This window comes from Canis lupus, unplaced genomic scaffold (assembly GCF_011100685.1).
Source record: "Canis lupus familiaris isolate Mischka breed German Shepherd unplaced genomic scaffold, alternate assembly UU_Cfam_GSD_1.0 chrUn_S457H618, whole genome shotgun sequence".
Taxonomy (NCBI): domain Eukaryota; kingdom Metazoa; phylum Chordata; class Mammalia; order Carnivora; family Canidae; genus Canis; species Canis lupus.
Window position 1 is genome coordinate 11,209 of NW_023331388.1, and position 22,228 is coordinate 33,436.

At 39.2% G+C, this 22,228-nt stretch overlaps 1 protein-coding gene and 1 long non-coding RNA gene across 3 annotated transcripts; one reads left to right on the forward strand and one right to left on the reverse strand.

Annotated features, from left to right (window-relative positions):
* Positions 1–404: 404 nt before the first annotated feature.
* LOC119879222 lies at positions 405–12,192 on the reverse strand. 2 transcript variants are annotated; one of them, XR_005387388.1, is made up of 4 exons: positions 12,005–12,192; positions 6,732–6,833; positions 4,787–4,891; positions 405–1,236 (listed from the first exon to the last, which is right to left on the reverse strand). It is a non-coding gene; the product is annotated as an uncharacterized LOC119879222 (long non-coding RNA). The 2 variants fall into 2 exon arrangements; XR_005387387.1 differs by lacking the exon at positions 4,787–4,891.
* Positions 9,538–21,211, forward strand: LOC119879221 (zinc finger and BTB domain-containing protein 8A). The gene is made up of 3 exons (XM_038589613.1): positions 9,538–10,382; positions 15,317–15,486; positions 20,528–21,211. Exons 1-3 carry the CDS (start codon positions 9,563–9,565, stop codon positions 20,858–20,860), a joined length of 1,323 nt encoding a protein of 440 aa, XP_038445541.1. The 5' UTR covers positions 9,538–9,562; the 3' UTR covers positions 20,861–21,211.
* Positions 21,212–22,228: the final 1,017 nt, after the last annotated feature.

Genomic DNA, 22,228 nt, shown 5'->3' on the forward strand with positions numbered 1-22,228 from the left:
TACTCACTAGATCACCAGTTTATTATGAAGGATATTAAAAGATACAAATGAACAGCCAGATGAAGAGATACATAGGGTAAGGTCCCAAATGTGGGAACTCCAGACCCATGGAGTATGAGGCCAGGGCCATAAAAGTGGATGCGTTCTAGTTTACCAGGCTGGAAGCTCTCAGAACTCTGTCCTTTTTTGTTTTGTTTTGTTTTGTTTTGTTTTGTTTTGTTTTATATTTTATTTATTTATTCATGAGAGACACAGAAAGAGAGAGGCAGAGACATAGGCAGAAGGAGAAGCAGGCTCCATGCAGGAAGTCTGACTCGGGACTCAATCCTGAGGCCCCGGGATCACTCCCCGAGCCAAAGGCAGACACTCAACCGCTAAGCCACCCAGGCATCCCCTTTTGGGGTTTTTTGGGGGGCTTCATTACATACGCATGATTGATTAAATCATTGGCCACTGGTGACTGATTCAACCTCCAGCTCCTCCTCCCTTCAGAGGTTGTGGGGAGGAGCTGAAAGTTCCAACCCTCTATTCTAATAAATTGAGTCTAATGGTTGGTTTCCCTGGCACGCCCCACCCCCGCCCCTGCATCTTAAGGACATTAATAAAAATTCAGCTGTGGTTGAATGGGACTTACTGTGAATAACAAGACACCCATGGCAACTTTATGGCTCTGAAGTGATTTCAGGAACTATGGATGAAAGACTAAACATTAGAACAAAAGATGCTCCTATTGCTCTTACTGCTTAGGAAATTACAAGGCATTTGGGGAACTCTGAGCCAGGAACCATAGGTGAAGTCCAAAATAAATATTTATTACAACTAATAATCTCATAGCTCCAAGCCCTGAAATATTTCCTGCCTGGCCTTTTACAGAAAAAAAAAAAAAAAAATCACTAGCCTAGGGAACAAAATGATGTCAGGAGAATCAGGCCTTTCTCTTTCTCTGCTCTTCTTTCCTCAGGGTTGGTCCTTTCTCATGTAGGTGCTGTCATGGTGGCAGTACATCCACAATGTCTAGTTCCCGGCTTTCATCCTCAGAGAAGTGCTCTTTTCCAGTTGCTCCAGTAAAAATGCTAGGTTCATGTCGACTGAACCTCTTTTGTTTGCCTTGTTCAGTCCATCCATCCCCAAGCCAATAGCTGGCTGTGGGAATGCATTGCTCTGATTTGTCAGGTCTAGATCACAGGTTGGCCTTTGGAGGGATGAGTCAATTCAGTATCTCCCAAACCATAGGACCTGAAAGAGGTGAAGGGATGATCCTCTTAAGAAAAGTTGTGGACCAATTACCAGAAAAAAAAAGTATTGAGTGTGAAGAGAGGGGAGTCAGAATAGAATAGTCAACAAAAGGGAAATTGTATAACAGGCTGATAAACTAAAACATCCACCAAAAGAATGAAAATAACAGCTTTTAAATAGGGGCACCTGGGTGGCTCAGTGGTTGAGCATCTACCTTTGGCTCAGGTCATGATCCTGGGTCCTGGGATCAAGTTCCATATCAGGGTCCCTGCAGGAAGCCTACTTCTCCCTCTGCCTATGTCTGCATCTCTCTGTGTGTCTCTCATGAATAAATAAATAAAATCTTAAAAAAAAAAACAAGAGTTTTTAAATAGCTACAGCTTCTGTTAATACAGAAATAAATATTTTTCCCTTTTACCAATTCATTTTGAATCAAGATTTTAGGTCAACCATATAAAATTACTATTTTTATTGGTCAAAACTGTTAAATATTGACAGTTTTTTTTTCTTTTTTTTTTAATATTGGCAGTTTTATGCAGCTTGTATTTGCTCTCTAGGGCTGTTATAACAAAGTACCTTAACCTGGGTTGCTTGAAACAACTGGAATTTATTCTCTCAGTTCTGGAGGCTAGAAGTCAGAAATTAAGGTGTTGGCAGGGCCATGTCCCCTCTGAAGGCTCTAGAGGAGAAACCTTCTAGCTTCTGGGGACTCCAGGTATTTTTTGACCAGCAGTTGTGTGACTGCAGTCTCCCAACTGTAATTTCACCAGGATTTTTTTCTTCTTTCCTCTCCTTTTCTTTTCTTTTTTTTTTTTCCTCTCTTTTTCTTATAAAGACACCAGCCATTGGCTTTAGGGCTCACTGGATGTAGTCCAGTGACCTCATCTTAACTAATTCTTTCTGCAAAGACCCTGTTTCCAAATAAGGTTACATTCTGAGATTCTAGGTAAACATGAATTTTGAGGGAACAAGATTCAATCCACTATTACTTCAACCTCACATTATTGGAGAATTGAAAAAGCAGAACATTTGTCTTTTCAGTCTCTGAGTAAGTATAAAAACAAAGGTAAAGAGTATTCTAGGAATGCAGAGATCATTCAACACCCAAAATATGTAACGTATTATTTTAACAGACTGTTGTGGGTTGAATTGTGTTCCCCCCCCAAAAGATATGTTGAAGTGCTAACCTGTAGTACTTATTTGGAAATAGGGTTGTTGAAGATGTAATTAGTTAAGATGAGGTCATATTGGAGTAGGGTGGACCCTTAAGTCAAAGTTACTAGTGTCCTGGGGCTCCTGGCTGGCTCAGTCAGTAGAGCATGTGACTCCTGATCTCAGATCGTGAGTTTAAGCCCCACATCAGGTCTAGAGCTTACTTAAAAAAAAAAATGGCTGTGCAAAATGACTAGTGTCCTTATAAGAAGACATTGTGAAGATACAAGTAGAGAGCTCCTTATGAAGACACAGACACACAGAGAAGGCAGCCATGTGAAGACGGAGACAAAGATTGGGGTTTTGCTGCACAAACCAAAGAATGCCTGGAGCCACCAGATGCAGGAAGCAAAGGATTCCTCTCCCGCAAAGGATTCCGTCTCAAAGAAAGCATGGCCCTGTTGACACCATGATTTCAGATATGTAGTGTCCAGACCCTGAGACAATAAATTTCAATTGTGTTGTCACCCAGTTTATATACTTTATTACAGTAGAGCCAGGAAACAAATATACAGATTAAGAAGGAAAAAACATAAATACCAAATAAGCATTTTAAAAAATTTAGCACTCATTTATGATAAATACTTTTAGCAAATTGGAAACAAAAGGATACCCATCAAACACCTGTCCTAGACATCATTCTTCATGGTGGCATTTTAGGAGCATTTCTATTCAGCCAATGAGCAGTTGGAAATAAATTTGACAAAATTATGCAAGATCTTAATAAAGAAAATAAGGAAACATTACTGAATAATATGCAGGAATGCCTAAATAAAGGGAGAATTATACCATGTTCATGGATGGTAAGATTCAATATCTAAAGATATGAATCTTCCCATAAATAAATCTATACATTCAATTCCAAAATAAATACCTATAGGGTATATTTTTTTCTCTTTAGTGAAGCTTGATAAGCTTATCCTAATATATTTATATGGAAGAAGAAGGAGATAATTAGATTTTTTTAATGTTACTTGAAGAACTAGGTGTAGGAATACATTTTAAAGTTTGGTAATTAATACTATGAAGTATTGATGCAGAGATAGACAAATTGACTGACTGAATTGAAGGGATAGATCCATGAATTTATGTAAGCTAGATGTATAACAGATAGCATTACAGATTAGTGGGGAAAGGATACATTGTTCAATAAACAGTGCCAGAAAAATTGACTATCCACATAAAAAAATTAGAATACCATGCAAAACAGTGGATTAAAGCTCTAAAAGTGAGGAACAACTTTGTTTTTATTTTTTAAAATATTTTATTTATTTATTCATGAAAGACACAGAGAGAGAGAGGCAGAAACACAGGCAGAGGGAGAAACAGGCTCCATGCAGGACGCCCAATGCGGGATTCCATCCTGGAATCCATGATCCAGGATCGTGCCCTGAGCCAAAGGCGGCCCTAAATCGCGGAGCCATCCGGACTGCCCTATTTGTTGGATATTTAAAGGATACTTACAGGGACCCTGGGTGGCTCAGCAGGTGAGCATCTGCCTTTAGCTCAGGGCTCAGGACATGATCCCGGGGTCTGGGATCGAGTTCCACATCGGGCTTCCTGCATGGAACTTGCTTCTCCCTCTGCCTATGTCTCTGCCAATCTCTCTCTCTCTCTCTCTCTCTCTCTCTCTCTCTGTCTCTCATGAATAAATAAATAAAATCTTTTAAAAAAAAATAAGAAAGGATAACAGAATTGCCCCTATTCATCACCCCCTGCCAATATCACACCCTTTGTTGTGTGACATCACAGTTCTTCCCACTAACAGAACAGGTGTTTCTTCTTTCTTGACTTCACATTTGGCCATGTGATTTGCTTAAGACTATTATAGTAGGGTAGATGTGACGGTGTACCAGTCATAAGCCTAAGCCTAAGAGGCTTCATGTATTTCCACTTGGTCTTTTGTGCTTTTTGGTATTGTCATGGGAAGAAATTGGCCAGGCCAGCCAACTGGTCCCACGAGGAAGATATGAGATCATGTAGAAACACAACCACCCCGGACAAGCTGCCTCCATCAGCTAACTCCTAGGTATGTAAGTGGGCCCAGGCAAGATCAGCAGAGCTGTCCTAACAAGTCCAGCCTAAATCAGCCAACCCACAGGCTTGTGAGATAAATACTTACTGTATCACATTATTTTTTGTAGTTCATTTTTGTACAGTATTGGTTAGCAACATTGTAATGAGCAAGCAACTTGCTGATAACGGTCAATAGACATTAATTGTTTAACCCACACAAATAAAAAATGATATACCATTGTATACTTGCAAGATTGGCAAAATTAAAAAGCCTAATAATAGTAAGTACTGACAAAAATGAGAAGTGGTAATCGATACATACCATTAGTGACAGCATACACTTAAATATCGGGTAACATGGTCTGATCATTCTGTTGCAAGTGTAAGTCCCCTGGGTGAGGCATCCAGGAAAACTTTTCTTTTTCCCCTGATCAAAAAAGACAAGGGACGCCTGGGTGGCTTAGCGTTTGAGCGTCTGCCTTTGTCTTGGGTGTGATCTCGGGATCCGGGATCGAGTCCCGAGGGAGCCCGTTTCTCCCTCCCTCTGCCTGTGTCTCTGCCTCTCTTTCTCTCCCCCTCTCTCTCTCTTTTTCTCTCTCTCTCTCTCGGTGTCTCTCATGAATAAATAAATAAAAATCTTAAAAAAAAAAAAAAAAAAAAAAGAAGACAAGCTGGGTTGGTAATTGTCTTTTGTCTTTTCAATTCTTCCTGCCAGGAATGTGGCTATCAGGCTGGAGATGAGGTAGCCATCTTACAACACGAAGTGTTTTAATTTCACTAATTATATCTTTCATATATTAAGTCCATTTGGTTCCTCCTCAAACCTACCTCTTCTCTTTTCCCCCCTAGTTTCTTTTCTTGTGGATAATAATAAAACAAAGTAAAAGGAGAATGGCTAACATTTATGAAATACTTATTGCATGCCCAACATCTAGTTTTGAGTGTTATGTGTACATCAGCTCATTCAGTCCTCACAATAATCCTATGAAATAAGAGCTATTTTCTGTTCCATTTTACAGATAAGGAAATGAATACATAAGTTAAATAAATTGCCCAGGTTCACACAGCTATTAAGTGGTAGAGCCATAATTCCAAATCCAGCTACCTGGCTCTAGCATTTATACTCATAACCATATGCTACTCTTTATATCTTTTATCTCTTCGGCCATCTTAAACATACTTACTTCATGGTCTATTAGATTTTTATTCTATTTTCTTTTTTTTTTTTAATTAATTAATTTATTTATTTATGATAGTCACACAGGGAGAGAGAGAGAGAGGCAGAGACATAGGCAGAGGGAGAAGCAGGCTCCATGCACCGGGAGCCTGACGTGGGATTCGATCCTGGGTCTCCAGGATCACACCCTGGGCCAAAGGCAGGCGCCAAACCGCTGCGCCACCCAGGGATCCCTTTATTCTATTTTCTAAAACTGTTGGTGTTCTGATTCTCCTATTCTACATGCTGATTCTTCTTTATAAAGAACAGTGTCAAAAAACAACAACAACAGTGTCCTTGTATGTTTTAATATGTTTGATGCAGGGCAGCCTGGGTGGCTCAGTGGTTTAGCGCCGCCTTCAGCCCAGGGCATGATCCTGGAGACCCAGGATCGAGTCCCATGTCAGGCTCCCTGCATGGAGCCTGCTTCTCCCTCTGCCTTTGCCTCTGCCTCTCTCTGTCTCTCTCTGTGTCTCTCATGAATAAATAAATAAAATCTTTTAAAAAAATGTTTTTGATGCACGTTCAACAATACCGATTGAGCATTATCATGTGCTCAAGTGCTGCTCAAGGAGCTGGGAATACATAAGTAGGCAGTCTCAGCTCTCCTACTTTAAATTCTAGTAGGAGAAAATGGCAAACAAATAAGAGGATAAAGAATGGGAGGGTGTGATTAGATAGGATGGTAAAGGAAAGTTCTCTGATAAGGTGACATTTGAACAGGGACCTGAAAATGTGAGAATGTGAGCTATGTGAATATCTGGGAGAAGAATTCCAAAGCAGAAGGAGTAGCAAGGATAAAGGTTGCACAGTAGAAACAGGCCTTGAATGTTCAGGAATGAGCAGAGGTCTTTGTAGCTAGAATGCAGTGTTGGAGGGATCGAGCAGAAGAGACGAGGGCAGAGAGATACCTGGATGGGGAGGATGTACATCATGTAGGGCCTTTGAGATCGTAAGAACTTTGAGGTTGGATGGGGAGCCTTTGGAAGCTTTTTTTGTGGGTCATAAGCTCAAAGATGGTATTTGAAACTATGAGACCAGATGGACTCACCTAGGGAATGGTGTAAGTAGAGAAGAGGTCCCAGCCCTGAGGCCTGGGGCATTCCAGCTGTAGGGGAAGAAAATTTTTCCTTGACCTTCTTCCTGGCTGGGTCTGGAAATTAAACCAACAAAGACAAATTGACATGAGACATGCATACAAATTTACTTAACATAAGTTCTACACAACACAGAAGCCTTCATAAGGAAATGAAGATCCGAGGAAGAAATAGACCTAAGGATATTTCTATGCTAGGTTCGAAGCGCCAGCAGTCGTGGAGGAGTAAGGTAGGTTAAGGAGTAGGAGATAAATTTAGTAAACAGGGAAGCTCAGCTCAGCCAGTTTGTTCAGATTCTTTTTAGCGTCCCTTTGTCTCCTGAGATAAGGATGCTCTTTCCTCTGGGTATAAGGACAGTTAGGGGTTATTTTAGTTGTAGGGGGAAAAGGAGGGGGGTATCAAAGTTACCTTTCTGCTGTTTTCTCAAAGTTCTTCAGTTCAAAATATTCAGTGTGCCAAGGTGCCATATTTTGGGGTAGGATACCATGAATCCCCTAGCACTTAGAGCTTAGGAAAATGAAAAACCGGCAAAGGACTGAGAAGGAGCGGCCAGCCAATGGGAGAAGAACATGGAGGAGTGGTGTCCTAGCACCAAATGAAGAAAGTGTTTTAGGATCAAGAGAATGACCCACTGCATCAGTAAAATGAAGACAAAGAAATGACTGTTGGATTTGACATGCAAGTTACTAATGATTTTTTTTTAAGATTTTATTTATTTGACAGAGAGCGTGAGCATAAGCAGGGGGAGCAGCAAGCAGAGGGAGAAGGAGAAGCAGGACCCAGGGATCACGACCTGAGCCAAAGGCAGACATTTAACTGACTGAGCCACCCAGGCACTCCACTAATGATATTTTTTGAAAATTATTTTGAAAAAAAAAAAAAAGAAAATTATTTTGATGGATGGGGATGAAACCGATATAAAGAGAACGGGAGAAGCAAAGACAGGAAATGAAAAGAACAAACCAAAACTCTTTCTAATCTGTTGGCTCAGGTCATGATCTCAGGATTGTGGGATCGACCCCCACATTGGGCTGTTACTCCCCCTGCTTGTGCTCTTTCTCTCTTTGTCAAATAAATAAAATCTTTTAAATAATATATAAATAATTTTTTTTAAAGTTAGAAGATAGTAGACATAATGATGGTATGATATTGAAAATGATCCATTTTTATAAAGAGGAATGATTTGGAGTTCAGTGTAAGCAGAGATTTTTTTCCCCCACCTGCCTTAGGTCCTTAGAGCACTCCTCCTGAGCAGTTTTGCATTTGCTTCTGTGGAACCCACAGAAGCCCAGGACTAATTTCCACATTAAATTTTCACTTTGAGGTTTCCCACATCAAACAGGTAAAATAAATTTGGATTCCAGAACCTCAAAAAGCACAACCTTGGGTTTGATATCTCACCTAGGTACTTTTTTTTTCCTTTTCCCAACAGAAGCCTCGCAAGATTAACTGTTTTTCCCAGGATTTATTAGGCAAAGTTTACTTTCTCCTCCTCCTCCTCCTCCTCCTTTCTTCTTCTCCTTCTTCTTCTTCTTCTTCTTCTTCTTCTTCTTCTTCTTCTTCTTCTTCTTCTTCTTCTTCTTCTTCTTCTTCTCTTCTTCTTCTTCTCTTTTTCTTCCTTTCTTCCTTTCTTCCTATCTTCCTTTCTTCCTATCTTTCTTCTTTAAGGTTTTAGCCTTTAGAGGATTCCAACTTGTTACTGATGAAAATCCAAGTCCCATATTGCTGCTCTGGCTCTGCTCCTTCACTGCTGGCACCTAGGGATTTCTCATTTTCTTACAAGACCATACATTTAAAACACAGTTTGGTTATATTTTAAGGGGTAAAAGAAAAAAAAATGTGGAGGGATGTGGGTGGGGGATGGGCAGGATGGGTGATGGGGATTAGGAGGGCATGCAATATGATAAGCACTGGGTGTTGTTTGTAAGTGATGCAGCACTAAATTCTACTCCAGAAACTCTACTGCACTGTATGTTAACTAAGTAAAATTTTAAAAAATAATAAAACGTTCGGTTATATTTTAGCCAGCATCTCTAGAGATTTGTGGCAGGAGAGTTTCAGCCCTTTCTAGATCATCATTTTGTTGGAATCTGTAGTCTTTCCCTCATTCCTCACCCAGCTAATTCCTGTTCGCCTTTGATGTCCCAGTTTAAATGTTACTTCTCAAAGAGGTATCCCTAACCCTCTCCACCCCAGTCTAAGCTGGCCTACCCTTCTCTTATACCAACAGCAGCGTCTTTCTGTTTTTTGTATTAACAAGTCCTTTATGACTTCATGTGAGTGTTGAGTGCCTGATGCCCCTCTAGACTGAACACTACCTGAATGCAGGAAGCAAGTCTGTTCAGTCCAGCACGTAGCAGAAAGCCTGATTCATAGAAGATGCTCAGTAGGAGCACATGGGTGGGTCAGTGGTTGAGGGTCTGCCTTCCGCTCAGCTTGTGATCCCAGAGTCCTGGGATTGAGTCCCGTGTCCGGCCCCCCATGGGGAGCCTGCTTCTCCCTCTGCCTGTGTCTCTGCTTCATTCTCTGTGCCTCTCATGAATAAATAAATAAAATCTTAAAAAAAAAGATGTCCAGTAAAGTTTTATGACTGAACACATCATTGTCTGAAAATCACACAATTAATAACAGTACTAAGTGGTTTTCTGTGTCTTGGAGATGATGTTCTCTAAGAAAGTGGTTTTAGTGGAAACAAGGAAAGGTTCCTGATGGTCATTTCAGTTGACTCTGCTCGGAAAAGCCGTGTCATTTCGGGTTGGTAACCACGTGTTTTTTCCTCTCCAGAATGGAGATCTCCTCTCACCAGTCCCACCTCCTGCAACAACTGAATGAGCAACGCAGGCAAGATGTCTTTTGTGATTGCAGCATTCTGGTTGAAGGGAAGGTCTTCAAAGCACATCGAAATGTACTATTCGCTAGCAGTGGCTACTTCAAAATGCTCCTTTCTCAGAATTCGAAGGAGACAAGTCAGCCAACCACGGCTACATTTCAGGCTTTCTCCCCAGACACTTTTACGGTTATCCTGGACTTTGTCTATTCCGGCAAACTCTCTCTTACTGGTCAGAACGTCATAGAAGTGATGTCAGCTGCTAGCTTCCTTCAGATGACTGATGTCATTAGTGTATGTAAGACCTTTATTAAGTCTTCACTAGACATTAGTGAGAAGGAAAAAGATCGCTATTTCAGTCTCTCTGATAAAGATGCCAATTCTAATGGTATAGAACGTTCCTCCTTTTATAGCAGTGGCTGGCAAGAAGGCAGTTCTCCACATTCTCACCTAAGCTCAGATCAAGGGACAGGTATAATAAGTGGAAAATCTTGGAGTAAGTATAATTACCACCCAGCCCCCCAAAGGAATACTCAACAGCCTTTGGCCAAGCATGAACAAAGGAAAGATTCCATCAAAAAGTCCAAACATTTGAGGTTGTCACAGCCTTCTGAAGTTGCTCATTATAAGCCAAGCAAACGAGAAGCACGAGCATCAGATTCTTCCAGCCACATTTCCCAATCTGAAGAACAAGCACAAATTGATGCTGATATGGACTCAACTCCTGTTGGCTATCCATATGGTCCGGGATCTGATGTCACATCCAGAAGCTTTCCAGGTATCTAAAAACAGTCCCCTCAGTGAGGTTCTAAGGCTCCTATATAAATCAGTCTTATCTCAACATGTCCTTACTTTGAAGTGTTATGGGCAGTTGAACCAAGTGATTTTTTAAAAAGTCATAGTCCTCTAATGAAATTTATTTCCTAAAACATAAATTTAAATTTCTTTAAAAAAATAATAAATTTCTTTTTTTAAAATATTATTTATTTATTTATGAGAGAGAGAGGGAGGGAGAAGCAGGCTCCATTCAGGGAGCCCAACGTGGGACTCGATCCCAGGAGTCCAGGATCACTCCCTGAACCAAAGACAGGAGCTAAACTGCTGAGCCATCCAGGGTTCCCCAAATTTAAATTTCTAATTAAAAATAATATTGGCTAGGGGAGGGCAGCCCGGTTGGCTCAGTGGTTTAGCTCCGCCTTCAGCCCAGGGCCTGATCCTAGAGACCCGGGATCAAGTCCCACATCGGGCTCCCTGCATGGAGCCTGCTTCTCCCTCTGCCTATGTCTCTGCCTCTCTCTCTCTATCTCTCATGAATAAATAAATAAAATCTTTAAAAAAAGAAAATATTGGTTAGGGGTACCTGACTGGCTCAGTTGGTAGAACATACAACTCTTGATCATAGAATCATGAGTTCAAGCCCCACACTGGGAATGGAGCCTACTTTAAAAAAAAAAAAAAAAAAAAAAGGATAAATTTAATAACAGTCAAAACAATAGAGTTCTGAATTTCAAAGCCCAAGGTTTTCCAAACTTGTGTCAGCAGATGATTAGATTACTGTTAAGCTTTTATAGCTCGTTTTTTAAAAAGATTTATTTATTTATTTATTTATTTATTTATTTATTTATTTATTTATTTATGATAGAGAGAGAGAAAGAGTGAGAGTGGCAGAGACACAGGAGGAAGGAGAAGCGGGCTCCATGCCGGGAGCCCGAAGTGGGACTGGATCCCAGGACTCCAGGATCGTGCCCTGGGCCAAAAGCAGGTGCTAAACCGCTGAGCTACCCAGGGATCTCCTATAGCTCTTTCTAAATGGTTCAATCCCTAAGATGCGTATTTTCATTTTCTATTGTATTTTTTTCTCAGTATTCCCTCAGGAGGAGTATTTTTATACAGAAAAGTTAAACAGAGTAACCATGCATATTTACAAAGGTTCACAGGCCTAAGACCTAAAAGAAATGAGACTATATCTGATTTTATTGAGATATAAATACATAATTTAGGGCAGCCCGGGTGGCTTAGTGGTTTAGCGCCGCCTTTAGCCCAGGGCCTGATCTTGGAGACCCAGGATTGTGTCCCATGTTGGGCTCCCTACATGGAGCCTGCTTCTTCCTCTGCCTGTGTCTCTGCCTCTCTCTCTGTATGTCTCTCATTAATAAATAAATAAAATCTTTAAAAAAAATAAAATAAATACATAATTAAAAAAAAAAAACATTTAACACACAGCCCATAACATTGACCTGGTAATCCTATGTGCAACAACAACCTGAGACATTTCATTTTTATGATAGTAGTGAAATGTAGAAAGATTATATAGGTTGTTGGTTTCAGCAGTACACCCCACACTGTCATAAGACTGTCGTAGAGAACAGGGATTAGAAATGCATGCTTTACCAGGAGTACCTGGGTGGCGCAGTCCATTAATTGTCCAACTCAGTTTTGGCTCAGGCCATGATCCACAGTTGTGGGATTGACCCATGCATCAGACTCTGCACTCAGCATGGAGTTTGCTTGAGAATCTCTCTCTTCCTCTCTCTGCCCCTCCCAGTGCTGCTCACACTCTCTCTCTCAAGATAAATAATTTTTTAAAAATCTTTAAAAAAAAGAAGAAATACATGTCATACAGTTCTGCCCCAATTAATCAGGTAGCAAACTTGCTTAGTACTTTACATGTGAGTTTAAAGGAGAATTATAAGATGAAACTGCTACAGATTATAAGATTCAAATTATACTTTTAAAATTGTTTTTATTTTAGGAAAATTTCAAACATACACAAAAGGAAAGAGAATAGTATAATTCACCTCCAGGTACCCCATACCCAGTTTGAACAACTTCCTATACATGCCAATCTTGTTTCATCAGTATCATTACTTCTTACTCCTCTCTTTATTATTTTTAAGCAAATACCAGACATCATAAGTTTTCATCTGTAAATATTTCAAAATGTGTCCCTAAAATGTAGTCGTTAAAAAAAGTGATGGTGCCTGGGTGACCCAGGCATCCAACTCTTGATTTCAGCTCAGGTCATGATCTCAGGGTTGTGAGATCAAACCCTGCCTGACTCCGTGCTAGGCATGGAGCCTGCTTAAGATGCTCGGGTAGCCCAGATGGCTAAGAGGTTTAGCGCCGCCTTCGGCCCAGGCGTGATCATGGAGACCCGGGATCGAGTACCACGTCGGGCTCCCTGTGTGGAGCCTGCTTCTCCCTCTGCCTGTGTCTCTGCCTCTCTCTCTCTCTCTCTCTCTCCCTCTCTCTTTCTCTCCTTCTCTCTCCCTCTCTCTTTCTCTCTCTCTCTCTCTCTCTGTGTCTCTCATTAAATAAATACATCAAAAAAAATAAATAAAATTTAAAAAATAAATAAATAAATAAATACATCTTAAAAAAAAAAAAAGATCTCTCCCTCTCTCTGCCCCTCCCCTCCCCTAAAAAACAAAGCAAAACTGAGACATGTGACTCTTGATCCCAGGGCTGTGAATTCAAGTCCCATTGGGCATGTAGCCTACTTAAAAAAAAAAAATTTAAAAAGGTGTCTTTAAAAAAAAACCTACAATACCATAATTATACCTAAACAAAATGGGAACCTTGGGTGGCGTAGCAGTTTAGCGCCTGCCTTTGGCGCAGGGTGTGATCCTGGAGACCCGGGATCGAATCCCACGTCGGGCTCCCCGTGCATGGAGCCTGCTTCTCCCTCTGCCTATGTCTCTGCCTCTCTCTCTCTCTCTCTCTGTGTGACTATCATAAATAAAAATTAAAAAAAAAATTATACCTAAACAAAAATAAGAGTTCCTTAACATCAGTAAATAGCCAATCTATTCACATTCCTGAGTTGTCACATAAATTTTTAAAAATAAGTTCGTTGTAGATAACATATTTTTTTTTTTTAATTTTTTATTTATTTATGATAGGCACACAGTGAGAGAGAGAGAGGCAGAGACACAGGCAGAGGGAGAAGCAGGCTCCATGCACCGTGAGCCTGACGTGGGATTCGATCCCGGGTCTCCAGGATCGCGCCCTGGGCCAAAGGCAGGCGCCAAACCGCTGCGCCACCCAGGGATCCCGTAGATAACATATTTTAAAATAATAGGCAACCAGCTAGATTTTTATTAATTGCATTTTCCTGTAGTAATAACCTGGGAATGCATGAAATTGTATCCTGTTATAGAGCTTATTGAAAGTCCCGCTGAGCTCTCACCATTGACCAAAGCATACGGAAAAAAGCAAATCAAAAGTAAGAAATCTCCGTTGCATTTTTAAACACCAAAAGAGTGATCTTTTCTCTAGATGGACTCTGTGCTTTTATAATTCTAGGTTATGTGAACCTAATTTCAATAATGAACAGCTGAATTTAACAGCTATTAAATTGATGAAGTTTGCCTCCACTCATAACTAACATCTTGAATACATGAGTTTTATTTATTTTTTAAAGTTTATATATATATTTTAGTAATCTGTGCACCCAACATGGGGCTCAAATTCACAGCCCCGAGATCATGAATCACAGGCTCTTATAACTGAGCCAGCCAGGCACCCCTTGAATACTTGAGTTTTAAAATAAAAAAAATAAAAATAAAAATAAATAAATAAATAAAATAAAATAAAATAAAAAATTAAATATATTTGACATTTTTCACCTTTAAAAGTATTATGAGTATATGAAAAGAAAAGGCAAGGAGATACAAATATGTAATAAAACAAATTACTTAAAAGCTCTAATATGAAATACTTTTGTATTGTACCAACAGTTCTTTAGTTTTTGTTTTTGTGGGGGTTTTCTGTATATCCAGTTTTAAAATCCAGCACTGCCTTTTTACGTTTCAAATCCAGTGACTCTGAAACACTGAATGACAAGGTGAGTGCAAAAGTTGAAATTTTTTCTTTTTTTTAATATTTATTTATTTATTTATTTATTTATTTATTTATTTATTTATTTATTTATGATAGTCACACAGAGAGAGAGAGAGAGGCAGACATAGGCAGAGGGAGAAGCAGGCTCCATGCACCGGGAGCCCGACGTGGGATTCGATCCCGGGTCTCCAGGATTGTGCCCTGGGCCGAAGGCAGCACTAAATCGCTGAGCCACCCAGGGATCCGGAGAGCCGAAATTTACCCCAACTTTGTAAATGTATCAAATGCTGCAGTTACAGTTCTGGCCAGGATTGCATGAACAATCAAGTCTTCTTCCGTCTCTTTTTCTCCTGCCTTTCCAAAATTGGACTCACCAAATCCTTTGGGATTCTTTATGTTACTAGAATTGTTATGATTGGGGGCACCTGGGTGGCTCAGTCACTAAGGGTGAGCCTTCAGCTCGAGTCATGATCTTGGGGTCCTGGGATCTAATTCCTCCTCGGGCTCCCTGCTCAGCAGGGAGTTTGCTTCTCCCCCTACTTGTGCTCTCTCTCTCTCTCTCTCTCTGTCAAATAAATAAATAAAATATTAAACATAAATAAATAAATAGGACGCCTGGTGGCTCAGTCAGTTAAGCGACTGCCTTTAGCTCGGGTCATGATCCCAGGGTCCAAGGATCCAGTCCTGCATCAGGCTTTCTGCTCAGCAGGGAGTCTGCTTGTCCTTCTGCCCCTCTCCCAGCTCATTCTCTCTCTCAAATAAATAGATAAAATATTTATAAATAAATAAATAAATAAATAAATAGAATAGAATAGAATAGAATTGTAATGATGAACTTTCCAGTGATTTAATCGAACTATCTCCTGACAGATGATCTGCCCAGGATGCGGTTCAAGTGCCCATACTGCACACACGTGGTGAAGCGAAAGGCAGACCTCAAGCGCCACCTTCGCTGCCATACAGGAGAAAGGCCCTATCCATGTCAAGCCTGTGGGAAAAGATTTAGCAGGCTAGACCACCTCAGTAGCCATTTTCGAACAGTATGTACATGATTTCTCATCATTTTACTTCTTAAGAAATGTGTGCATTTATATGCTTTCAGATCATCTAATTTACTGAGAGAAATCTTTTCATACAACTCTACCATATTAGAATTTCTTCCAACTTCATGGTTTTACTTTGTACATAATTTATACTTTAATACATATATATATACTTTTTATTCACCTTTGAAGCCTTGAATTAGGTGATACTCTTTTGAATATCCATTTTATTTAAAAATTTTAAAAAATACCCATTGTAATTAAAATTGAACATCTTTTTATATACTGGTCTTTTCAAGAGCCAAAGACAATGTAAGATAAAGATACCTGAATCTCGGGCAGCCCTGGTGGCTCAGCGGTTTAGCGCCACCTTTAGCCCAGGGCGTGATCCTGGAGACCCGGTATCGAGTCCCACGTGGGGCTCCCTGCATGGAGCCTGCTTCTCCCTCTGCCTGTGTCTCTGCCTCCCTCTCTCCCTCTCTCTCTCTCTCTCTCTCTCTTTGTGTTTCTCATGAGTAAATAAATAAAATCTTTAAAAAAAAAAAAAAGACAACTGAATCTCTAGGTTAGAGTCACCACTTCAGATACTCAGCATCTACTAGTGATTCTTGATTGCTTATCTGGTAGGATCTCTGTCCAGTTTCTACTTTCCGTCCTCTGTCTACATTACCCTATTTCTAGTCCTACATAGTCTCCTCAAGAAAGGGAGCAAGGTGGCCCATAGAGCCCATTCCAGAAATTGGACTGTCAGCAGTCAGAAAAATCTCAGGGAATTTGCTGTTCAGTGCTCTGATGGGCTACTAAGGTAAGGACTTTTGGAATTACTCTACTGTTCATCTTGAGACAAGAATGTTTTCTGAAATCTGCGTTCTATTACTTATACGTCTATTCCATTTATATCAGCACTTTTTGACTTTAAAGGACAGTGGGTCACTGAAGAAGAACAGAAATCACCTTCTTCAGTGAAGGTGTACATAATTCACCTTCTCCAGTGAAGGTGATTTCTTCATGCATTGCTTTTTAGTTAGCTATTTAGCAAATATATACTGAGCATCTATGTGCCAGCTCCTTTTCTCAGTGCTAGGTATCCAGCAGTGAGCAAAACAGACAAAATCTCTGCCTTCATTAACCTAATGAAGCTAGTTTTTTTTTTTTTAATTGAAAAAAAACCTTTTATTATTATGGAAGCAATGAATATGCACTATAAAAACTAAAAATAAGGAAATAAAAATAGGGGATCCCTGGGTGGCACAGCGGTTTAGCACCTGCCTTTGGCCCAGGGAGCGATCCTGGAGACCCGGGATTGAATCCCACGTCGGACTCCCGGTGCATGGAGCCTGCTTCTCCCTCTGCCTGTGTCTCTGCCTCTCTCTCTCTGTGACTATCATAAAAAAAAATAATAATAATAATAAAAATTAATAAAAAAATAAAAATACTTTATTTTCACCACCCAAAGACTACCACTCTTAAAATTCTATCACATACATATATATGGATTTTTTTTTTTAAACCAAATTAGAGGGCAGCCCGAGTGGCTCAGCGGTTTAGCGCCGCCTTCAGCCCAGGGCATGATCCTAGAGACCCGGGATCGAGTCCCACATCGAGCTCCCTACATGGAGCCTGCTTCTCCCTCTGCCTGTGGCTCTGCCTCTCTCTCTGTGTATGTCTCATGAATAAATAAATAAAATCTTAAAAAAAAAAAATTAGAGGGCAGCCCGGGTAGCTCAGAGGTTTAGCGCTGCTTTCAGCCCAGGGTGGGATCCTGGAGACCCGGGATGGAATCCCATACCCAGCTCTTTGCATGGAGCCTGCTTCTCTCTCTGCCTGTGTCTCTACCTCTCTCTCTATGTCTCTCATGCATAAATAAATAAATAAAACCAAATTAAGTCATATTGTTTGTGCCTCCTCTCTTTAGTGAACAGTCTCTATCTACCTTTCCATCTCAATAAAATTTTATCTAACATCCAGTAGTTCAATTTCAAGTTTCCCTGTAATCCCCCAATATCTTTTATAACTGGTTTGTTCAAACCAATATTCAATGCAGTATCCTTTATTACCCCTCATTGTTAAGTCCCTTAAATATGTTTTTAAGAGAGCATAGTCTCCCAGCCCTCTTTTTATTTCCATAACACTGACTTACTGAAGATATCAAGACAATTGTTTTACAAAATACCCTACTTCTTGATTTCTCTGCTTGCTTTCTTTGGTGTCATTTAGCTTTTTCCTCTATACCTCCCCACCCCTGCATTTTCTAGAAACCAGATATTTTATCTAAAGGCTTAATGGAGGCGGCCTGGGTGGCTCAGCGGTTTAGCGCCACCTTTGGCCCAGGTCGTGATCCTGGGGACCCTGGATCAAGGTCCACATCAGGCTCCCTGCATGGGGCCTGCTTCTCCCTCTGCCTGTGTCTCTGCCTCTGTGTGTGTGTGTGTGTGTGTGTGTGTGTGTGTCTATCATGAATGAATAAATAAAATCTTTAAAAAAAATAATAAAATAAAATAAAGGCTTAATGGATTCAAGGTAAATACTTTCAGCTAGAACACATCAAGGGTGAAATCGTTTGTCTCATAATGTGTCACATTAGGAGACATGTAATATCTACTAGACCCATTCATATTAAGATTGGTCACTAAACTAGGGTAATGATACCGTGATCCCACCATTATTCAGTTTTAGGTGCCACCTTATGATCAGAAAGGAATCTGTGGAACTATTTTGGTATTACGTATGTTACTATACATTTCCCCATCAACTGTTCATTTTATGGTATTAATTGTCATTTGATAAACTCTGTCCAAATTACTGATTTTACTTGAGTTGTAGAATGATTTACTAATTTTATCATTTCTTCTATATTATTAGTTAGAATTCTATAAAGTAAAACTATCTTCTGGACAGCCCAGGTGGCTCAGCGATTTAGTGCCTGCCTTTGGCTCAGAGCATGATCCTGGAGACCCAGGATTGAGTCCCGTGTGGGGCTCCCTCATGGAGCTGGTTCTTCTTCTGCCTGTGTTTCTGCCTCTCTCTCTCTCTCTCTCTGTGTGTGTGTTTCATGAATAGATAAATAAAATCTTTAAAAACAAAACAAAACAAAACTATCTTCTATTGGGACTATTCAGTTACTTTGAAATACAGTTACTACAGGAGAAACAAGATAAATATTTAATTCTTTCCCTTTATCGATTATCAAAATAAAGAGTTGATTTAATAGCAGTTTTAAATGGTAATATGAATTTTTTCTGGCTTTGTATTTTTTAAGTAGCATACAGACTCATGAATTTTCACTGGTTCATTGTGTTTGATCTATAACAATTATTGCTCTTTTAGGAACTCAGATTTGGGGCAGCCCCAGTGGCGCAGCGGTTTAGCACCGCCTGCAGCCTAGGGCATGATCCTGGAGACCCTGGATCGAGTCCCACATCAGGCTCTCTGCATGGAGCCTGCTTCTCCCTCTGCCTGTGTCTCTGCCTCTCTCTCTCTCTCTTTGTGTGTCTCTATGAATAAATAAATAAATAATCTTAAAAAAAAAAAAGGAACTCAGATTTTCAGTTTTGTTCAGTGAGGATAATTTGATGTTGGTTCTTGTCTCCTTAGGTTATTCAATGGTTAGAGGTAGAAGATATATATTTTCTAAATAATGAGTTTGTGATGACATTTTCAATTTTAACATAGTGTGTTGCTTAATTTCTTTGATTGCATAATTGTATTGGAATTGATGGGATGGGGATAAACACATATCTGTGCCAGAACTTTCTAACAAAAACTATCACATATTATACCCATAACATTACTATCTGGGGAACAATGAGAGTACATTCAAGTTGTTTACTGATTAATATGTCAATAGTTAAGCAGAAAATTACTATACTGAACTGTAGTCTCATACATTTTCCTAGATATTTTACGAGACTGCATGCATTAGTTTGTCTTTGTTTTGTTTTTGTTTTGGTGGCTACTTGGGTTTTTTTTTGTTTTGTTTTGTTTTTTTGTGGCTACTTCCATACTGTTCTGATTTTATCTAAATGAATATGCCATAAATATTAATTTGACATTATAAAATTAATTGTAATGGCTTTTAGAGTACAACCCATAGTCTGCTCTGACAACAATTAAAGATGTTTATTAGTAACTATAATTATGTAATTATTCATCAGTTATAATTTTTTTCCAAAGCACTTCACACACATTAACTCATTTGGTCCTCACAACCCGAGTTGTATTCTCTCTCTCTCCCTCTTTTTTTTTTTTTTTTGTATTCTCATTAGTAATAAGGAAGTAGGCAGGGATAATAATAGGCTGATCCATAGCAGAACCACCACACTTGTTGTCATGACCAATGTCCATTTTGATTGTCAGGCTTCTATTCTGTTTCGGTGGTGTCCATACCTTACTAATTGTTAAATATTTTGACTATCACCCTGGAAGCAGGTTTATATTGTTTTCAACTACTTGCTTCAAGGTACATGGCTAGTAGATGACAAAAGCAGGGCTAGAACCCAAGCCTTCCTGTTGCTAGTCTAGTCCTCTTTCCACAAGATAGTTCATTAATAGAAGTGACAAGTAAGCCTTCTATCCAAAAATATGTTTTGATAAATTTAAATTTGGGATAATATATTTTTCTTTCTCTAGCTGATAACAATAAACTAACATATGAAATGAGGTTTCTCCCTTCTCAAAATTAAGGTATATAAAGTCCTTAAAATAGTACATGTGATAAACTTAGTATTTGCAATTATTATTATTCTGAGAAGGTGTCCCTTGTTACCTCGGATATCAAAATACTGTTGGATTAAGGGATGTGTGACATTAATATGTTTTATTAATCATAAAAATGTTACAGCCATCATTTAGAGAAAGGTGTTATTTATTTGTGATGTAGATTTATCACCAAAACCTGTGATCTTTTTCTAATAATTAGATGTTAACTTAATATTAGTGCTTGGCTTTGGACATCTTAAGTTTATAAACTGGTACCTAGATATCCAACTGTGCTGCTTTTGAAAAATCCATTTTTATCACTGTCTCAATCTCTACACAGATTCACCAGGCATGCAAATTAATCTGCAGAAAATGCAAACGCCATGTGACCGATCTAACAGGGCAAGTGGTCCAGGAAGGAACCAGGCGCTACAGACTCTGTAATGAGTGCCTTGCTGAAGTGGGCATAGACAGCCTCCCCATCGATTTGGAAGCTGAACAGCATCTTATGTCCCCATCAGATGGAGATAAGGATTCCAGGTGGCACTTGAGTGAAGACGAGAATAGATCATACGTGGAGATTGTAGAGGATGGGTCTGCAGATCTGGTCATACAACAAGTTGATGATAGTGAAGAAGAAGATGAGAAGGAAATAAAGCCCAACATTAGGTAGCTGACATATGAACCAACAGAGCTGGCATGTCTGCAACTTACACTGACTTCCTGTATCTTTCTCTTTCCGTGGTCAGAGTCTGGTTCACAAATTTATCAGACTGATTTAACGGTAATGACCTAATATAACTTGCATGCTTTCTAAACAGGTCATTTTATCCATTCTGAACTTTGTTGCCCTAAAATATGTTGCTGCACTGGAAAGAAAGACCTAGCTTAAGTTGGCATGATGGATGAACAATTAATCCTCTTCCTTTTATTACAGAGTTACCTTTTTTCTTTTAATATTGAACGATCTACTTAGCAAATGTTTCTCAAAGAAAATATTTTAAATAAATTTACCACAACCAAACTTTATGTAAGATAATTTCAAGGTGTTCCAAAAACACAAACTACCAATACTGAATTTTCACAGGGAACCAGGTAAGAGCACATTTAAGGGTCTGGCACCCTACCTGACTGAACTAATAAGTCTTTCTATTAATTTCAGTTCTAAAACCACCTTTCAGTATCCCAATATCCTAGATATTGTTTTAGGATTATGGTAGGTGGCAAATCTAAAATATTTGAAACCATTCATAGTTTGATTTTTTTTTTTGTCATTAAGTTAAAGATGACTCTTTTCTAGTCAGTATTGTTTTAAAACACACACACACAAAAACCTAATGTAGTGGCAGATGGCAGATTACATACGGACATCATTTTCTAAAGCAGGAAACAAGTACTGCCTAAAAGTCAAGGCAGTTTGTGAAGATCTGTCAATATAATTAATTCTCTCTAAAGGAAAAACAAACAACAAAAAAACCCCAAAAATGATAAACAAGAAAATTGGAGGTTACCAGTTCTTGAGAGGAATTTCTAACATTTATTGTTCTTCTATATTATTTCTAAAGTACTCTCACACATTTTCTCACCTAATCAGCAAGGTAAATATTATTGTCTCTAATTTACAAATGAGGAAATTAATAAGAAAGTTTAAGTGATGGGACTGATGATAGACAGGTTTTGACTTTAAACAGCCCTCTCTCCATATTGTCTTCTGAAGTGGCAAAGAATTGAAGTCAAACCTCACCAATCTGCAGTAATTAGAAAAAAGCCTATTAGCATTAGAAAGTATGAAGGAGGAACTTCATAATCTTCAAGAACACATAATAACTTGGACTAGAGTTATCCAAGAGTGCGCAGTGATGTCCCTACAGAGTCTACTGACATGTTTTTAATGTCAGATTATTTATGTGTAAATGTTATTATAACACTCTTGAACAAGTTACTCTCTACATGCTTTAAACATTTTTTTAATCTTGTTTATATAATTTTTCAAAACAAACTTTTCTCCTAGGATACAAAGGTGAATTGAAACTACCTCCCT

Excerpts from the sequence above, each read along its gene's own strand:
- LOC119879221 (XM_038589613.1), top strand. The coding sequence starts at position 9,563 with ATGGAGATCTCCTCTCACCAGTCCCACCTCCTGCAACAACTGAATGAG. Across the intron at positions 10,383-15,316 it reads CACATCCAGAAGCTTTCCAG|ATGATCTGCCCAGGATGCGG; the intron begins GTATCTAAAAAC and ends ATCTCCTGACAG. Across the intron at positions 15,487-20,527 it reads TCAGTAGCCATTTTCGAACA|ATTCACCAGGCATGCAAATT; the intron begins GTATGTACATGA and ends ATCTCTACACAG.